This window comes from Schistosoma mansoni (assembly GCF_000237925.1).
Source record: "Schistosoma mansoni, WGS project CABG00000000 data, chromosome 4 unplaced supercontig 0032, strain Puerto Rico, whole genome shotgun sequence".
NCBI lineage: Eukaryota > Metazoa > Platyhelminthes > Trematoda > Strigeidida > Schistosomatidae > Schistosoma > Schistosoma mansoni.
This window is the reverse complement of record NW_017386017.1, coordinates 1,217,672-1,224,770: the sequence shown is the minus strand read 5'-3', so window position 1 is coordinate 1,224,770 and position 7,099 is coordinate 1,217,672. Positions and strand designations below refer to the sequence as shown.

At 34.9% G+C, this 7,099-nt stretch overlaps 1 protein-coding gene across 1 annotated transcript; it reads right to left on the bottom strand.

The window, feature by feature from the left end:
* Positions 1–3,684: 3,684 nt before the first annotated feature.
* Smp_148920 (cell division protein ftsj, putative) lies at positions 3,685–5,710 on the bottom strand (the record flags this gene model as incomplete). The annotated part of the gene is given in 4 exon segments (XM_018791147.1): positions 3,685–3,909; positions 5,182–5,279; positions 5,319–5,658; positions 5,663–5,710. Coding segments are annotated over 4 exon segments (711 nt in total).
* Between the last annotated feature and the right edge of the window lie 1,389 nt (positions 5,711–7,099).

The window sequence follows — 7,099 nt, the reverse complement described above, 5'->3', positions numbered from 1 at the left end:
GTGGAGCATCGTGAGGAGATGCAGTCCCATGGTAGCCGGTGACCAACGATTGACTCATACACTATTTGTTCCCTCAGGATACTGGAGCCAGCCCATGTACACCATTGGTTTGGAATCAGGGTTTTCCAACTCCCCTGGGTGGACCCTTCGTGTCCACCATCCCGGTTAAAGCGCCGGACATTCGCTTTTCGTCCTCTCAATTTCGTAAACAACAGTAATGCCACGAGAAAGCAGTGAATAGGACTTGTGTGGCAGAAGCTATATATTCGCGTGGCCATGTGAGAGGATTTGGAGAGGTAGAGCGGACTCTCCACTCTCAGCCGTACCAGGGCATTTGGGGGCGAAAAACAACAAAACTTAGTCGGATTTCGTTATATTACTAAAAGTAAACTAATCAAAGACAACTCAACAACCTAGTTGGATTTATGAATGCTGAAATAGTTCATTTTTTATTACTGTTCCTAAATGTTATATACGGTACTAATTGGGGATTATGATCGAAATTCGATCAAAGCAAAACATGGTGCTACTATGTATATCTAATTATCAATCTTCATGTTTACACTATTTCAGTAAATCACAATTATATTATGATTCGTTTGGATGAATCTCATTTATATAAAGTAAATAATTGACCAAATAGTAATTTAGCTATATGTGATGACCTAATTTATAAAATTCTGTCAGTTTTGTAGAATCCAAACAGGAATTCGAACTCAAGGATTGTGAACTAAAGGTACAATAATTTGAAACTAGCGACATATACCTCAAAGTACTAGTACTCTTAAAAAGACGGAATAATAAATACTTTGCATAGCACAAATATTACTATTACTAGTAATAATAATGACGTAAGAGGATGTAATAAAAGTTATTATGGGAGTGATATACTGACATCTGTTTCTTCCTGAGCATATAAGCTTGGTTTAAATATCTAATGACATCTGCTGTCGGATATTTTTTGACTGTAATCTCAGGCTCTTTGGAACATGTTCGGAGATACGGAAATATACTATTCTCTCTCAGTGTATGTGCTTCAACATACACCTGCAAATTGATGTGTGGTAGGAAATAGTAAGGAGAGGGAACTTGTCGATTTGTGTCTTTTTTAACGGAATTCATCTCATACAAGGTAATAAGTCTTCTTGCTAAATAAGTAATCTTCAGTGCATCATTTATTCTGCGTTTGATTAATGTAATAATTTTAACCCTGTCGAAGGTAGGCCATAGATAGTAAGCTGTATTTTAGTTATATCGTACTTCAAGGGTTCGTTCTGTCTCAGCGTACCTATCCATGCATTTCTGTGGATATATATTGCCATATGATGTTGCAAATAGTCGAACGTATAATGTTTTCAGTTATCACTCAGCGTAGATACTTTTCACTGTTTCTCAATCCTAAACCGCTAGGAAGACCACGTTTTCTAGTTCTTATTAACAAGTGGTTGTTATTACGTGTACAGATAATCGGAATAACATGTATTCGAACTCATTTTTGTAATGACCTCTACTATTTCCCGATTAGTTATTCCCACTTTTAGTTTGTTCATCCTACTTTGACCCTAAGTCATTTCTATTACTATGTATATAAAGTTGTTTTACTACAAATTACACTTCCTTAATATCAAGCTTCCATCACTTGAGGGATTGTTGTTGAAGTGTGGTGTATCAATTGTCAGATCTATCAGGCTCGTATAGATCCAGTTTCGTATCAGAATGTACCAATCTTTCACAATCAAGAATAACCGTAAGCTAAGACAAAACTTAAATATTCTAAATTAATCATTATATGGTCAAGTGCGCTAAAAAGATAATGAAGAATATATTTCACTAAACAATACGAATTGACTATTACTCGAAGTAGTTTATAACACATTGAGCAGTAAAAAGATTATACCTAGCCAATGACTGGAAGAAACTCTTATTTGGTGTTATGTTTGAAGCGGTTACGAGATCACTTAGTCTGCGAACGGAACAAAGACTTGTGACCAGAAACCAATAAGCTATCTTTTCTGACTCGTCCCAGACCCGCTAACTAGAGTGAGAAGTCCAAGCTGGAAATGGGGAAGATATATTCCGTAAGCATTCAGAAGCACAGGCAATCGCAACAGGAAGAAATTAAACGTATATATACAGCATAAAACTGTCCTTGGGAAGCGTTACCAAATGGCGTACTGAAAGATACAACGGACCAATAGCGTTTAAGATTTTCCCGAGTGGGAAATACGACCTGAAGGTGAAAAGAGCGCTTTTGGCGCGAGAACAGAGAAATTCAAAATAAAATTACAAAAATAAGTTGTTCACCAAGTGAGTTCTGGGGATCTAACATCCCCAACATTTGGCCAAAATATATTATTTTGTATACACTGTTAAAATGTGAAGACGGTTAAATAATTTATACTGAGTGGTCTAACAGCCGAATAAACTAATCACTAGAATTACTCACACCATGTGGCAGCATTAATTAAAATCTGAAGTACAGAAACTTCTATCACCAACAGGCCATAATAATAATTTAATCGCCTATTATCAGCTCTATCAATAATCCACTCAAAAATGTGACTAGCTTTAAGACTTTATTTTCTATACAAAAACAAAAGGAATTCATTATATTCAGGGCTAAATCAACATATTTGCAACCGGAAACAAATTAATATGTATATCAACATGTTCTTAAAGAAGTATGCCCGAAATGCTGTAAGTTATTTAAAAGTTTAATCGCTAGGCTCTCGATATCTTTAGAGTATTCAGGATAATAAGCTAACAACTAACGCTAATTTTACTTCGTTTTGTAAGGGCAACTGCTATCGAATCTTTATAGCCTAGGCAATTTATACGCAAGGACATTGTGATAAACCAACTAGTGCTATGGTGATTGTGACTACACCATTGTTAACTCTTACATAATCTTAGTGCTAACGTATTAATTTGATTTGTTCTAGTTATGTTGATTGATTCTCTAATCGCTTAATACTTTCACTAAGATTATGCGTTGTGCGATCGTTCACGTTCGATACTGGTAACAAAACCTATTCACAAGCCTAGACCAGCTACCTGAATTTATTGACTACAAATGAACCGAAAAGCTATATACACTCATTCCCAATTGTATATCATTTTCCCATAAAAAACAAAGCCAAATCTCCAACCGATATCGTGTCATTCCTTAGAAAATGAAACCAATTCTTAGCCAATGGCGTTCAGATTGGGCCAATTAGACTTAGGCCAAAAGATAAGAATGATTTCTTGGGTTCAGTTGTCAGAAATGAGATGGAGGTACATAACTTGTAATTACTAATAGTTATGATCTCACCTTCTCTACTTTATATCACTAATTCATTCGTCACATAAATATGTGTCCCATTTTAAGTATACTTAATCACATATTTGTGTCCTATGTAAATTCTTGTTTCCGTTTTTGGTATTCAGCTCAACATCAATAGCTAAAGGCTGTCAAACGTTAGTTTATTACAACGATATTACTCAATGTAATTTTAAGCTATTTACGGTTAATGAAAAGTTTTGGAATAGAAAGAATTTATTTTATTCGACTAATCTTGGTATTTACACTCTTGTTAGATCTATCCAATGATAAAGCTGTATGAAATAAAAGCGGTTATTTACTTTATTTCAAATGTACAATGTTAAAATGGTAAATATGGATATATGATGGAAAATAAGGACTTAATTGTCCTGTTTACTTTGAGGAAGTTGAAAACCTCTAGCAACTAAATAGATTTCTGATGACTCTTTCCGACTAGCTTCCGGTTTAATAAAACGCGTAAATGAAGGACACTTCGAATTTAACGTATAAAATTGTGAAACAGTTTGTTTAAATTCTTCAGCTTCTTGACTTTGGAATAATTTAATCACAAAAGTGGCCCCTTCTTTTGAAACACTGATTGCTACCTAAAAATAAGAGTTCCCGAACAAGAGAGCATTTCAGTTGGTTGACATGCATTAAGTTAATGAGCAACTTGAAAAACAATTAGTAAAGAGTTGAGCTTTTTCTATGCTACTGGAGTAACAGTTATACTATATCAGAACCTAAAAGAAAATCCATTTTATGCTAGCTCATTACCTTTTTTTATACAGCACTATTAGACATTTCAACTGATTCAGCTACCGTTACTTCTGCAAGCGAGAATAGTTGTTTAGTCATTTCAATAACAGGGAAATAAAACTGTTGGATGTAATGCAGCTTCAAGCAACGAGTTATAAAATCAGCATAGCCTATTATTCATATGGTAATAATAAATGGGTCATTATTCAAACAACAATATACTGAGATCGGTTTAAAGTTCAAACTCGATGTTAATTATGGACTATAAATAAATTACTTTTGAATACATTTTAAATAACTCAACTTTCCTATTCTAAGTCGTTATACACACATAACCTTAGGTTCATACTGGTTGTGTGAACGCTGGCAGTGATGTGACATGCAAAATCCCTTTATGTATAAATGAAAGCCGAAAATGCCCATCTTAATCTTTGGCACTGTCTTTATGTTAGTCTGGCTGTAAAATATTGAGTTTGTAACGTGTTGGTGAGAGAGCTTTTTACCTTATGCTTGTGAAATCTGTCCTCTTGATGTTGAGTTTGTTCTGTGATTCTCTACGTTCGATTATCGTTGTCTCCGAAGGAAACATGTACATGATCATTCAATTAGTGTTGCCATCTTGACACACTGGTAGTAGTTGGGTTGACATGTTGTACGTGTGTAATCCCACGAGCTTGCACACAGCATTAATTGCTGATGCTATTCTTTTTTAGATTGAGCCCCTACTCCCCTTCTTTATTTCTTCACGATGTTGACTGTTTTTATTTTATATGGCACATTCTATTCTTGGTTTCTGGATGTACTAAATCTTATATGTTATATGGGTTCGAGTCCTAGAGTGAACATCAACTCTGGGATGCAGGTACATCAAGCTGACGGGTCCCAAATAGGACGAAACGCGCGTCCTGGATTCCACTGCTAGCTACTATCTATCTTTGCTTATAAAGCTTGTGACTTCAGGCAATATCGAGGCAGTCCGCATAGGATGCACATATGCCAACAAGAGACCGATCAATTGCAGTCTAAAATAACAATGGGAAGATACAAGTAAAGAACAACAATAAAATACTTATTATATTACACATCGATACAAATTACACACTGATAAATCAACTTACTCGTAAAATATTATACGCTAATTTCATCATAGCTGGTATATCGATTTCACGCATTCCTGCCACATTTGGAGCTATGTCACTGAGAACAACATCAACACCTGGAAGTGATTTCTGTTTCTCGGGTTGTAACGGCTTACCGTCGTTATTATTATTATTGTTAAAATGACTGGAAATTGATTGATTAATTAAATTTATACATTCAGACCAATTATTTAAATCAACACCACAATGTGTAATAACACCAGGTAATGGTGCAAAGTTTAATAAATCAAAAGCAATTACTAAACCTTTATTTTGATTATTTGAGGCTTTGAGATTATTATTATTATTATTACAATTGGTTAAAGATGAAGCTACTTGACACCATGATCCTGGTGCAGCACCACAATCCACAACAATATCACCAGGTTTAAAAATTCCACCGGAAATTTTATCATTTAATTGTAATAATTTGAATGCGCTACGACATCTATAACTTTCAAGATGAGCACGTTTTACATAAGGATCTGAACGTTGACGTGCAATCCATCTCTATTCAAAATAAAGGATATATGTATAAAGATTCGATAAGGAAAACTGAATTGATGAGAAATATACATACATCTTATTTTCTGTGATAATTCTTAGTAAATGCATAATAGAATCTATGGGAAATGCGTTTTGATGAGTAATGTATACTTCAATTCTAGAATTAAAATGAGTGATTTTATTTAAGTAATTAAAGTGCGAATGTGGCGTACAATATAAGTCCCCCTCAGTCAGTCAGTCAACTACAACGTAGGACCAGGCACATATATGCATCGGTCCAATTTGCCATGCCTCACTCATTAGCACAACAAGATGAACTCCGGATTCATAGAAATAGTTAATTTAGTGATGGTAGTATATAAAGAAAGGTTGTATATAAGGATATAGTATAGGAAGGGAGAAAGATATGAAGCAATTTTAATCTCAAGGTTTAAGGAAAGACAGAAAGTGTATACACCTACGCCGTTGTGATCGATTCTGAGCCATGTCACCTAGAGTCTCCAACCATTGGTTACGATAGTCACACGGAACCCAACCAAGTAGTCTACACCTACCAACATGGCTCAGACTAAAAGTTAGTGACTTCAAGCTCTGATGCCACGCTTTGGTTCGGCCGCCCCTAACTCTCTTCCAACCATTGCCAATACTAGTCACCATAGCGCGTCGTGGTAATCGGTGTTCAGACATACGTAACACGTGCCCCAACAATCTCAGTCGATGAAGATTTATCACCTTATCAAATGATTTACCATCATTCCTTAGTACCCTGTGTCTAAACTCACTATTACTTACCCGGTAATCCCAGCAGATGCGAGCAATATTTCTAAGGCATCTGTGGTCAAATACTAGTAAATTACGAGTATCTTGTACTCTTAATAGAAGATACTCGTAAGTCCCCTAGCAACACATTAATGTCCAGTGAACTCAGTAACTGAATGGAATTGTGCCTTCTGCAATATCCAAAGGGTCCTGAGTTCAATCATATGTAAGATACAGTTCTGAAGTGTAGTCCATTCTCGATAAATGAATGTAACGACCATATCTTGTCATAAATCAATACTGTCAAAAAGAGTTAAATAGCTCAAACAAAAGTAATAAGAAATTTTGAACCAATATTCATCTCACAGGATCTGTACCAACTTTTTAATTAAAAGTATCTTCAATGTTTTAAGACTGTTTTTATGTAGTGCAAACAAAAAAATACGATTTTGTTTGATATTATTAAGTTATTTGGTTTTAAACAAGATTTTCAAGAAAATTAAGATAAATTTAAAGATTCTGCAAATTTTCTTCTAGAGATACTAATAATTGATTTACTCACAAGTATGTGTATACTCAGAAGGGGTATTGTGGGGATTTCAGTATTTTCATAGTTGAAATCATGAGTCCA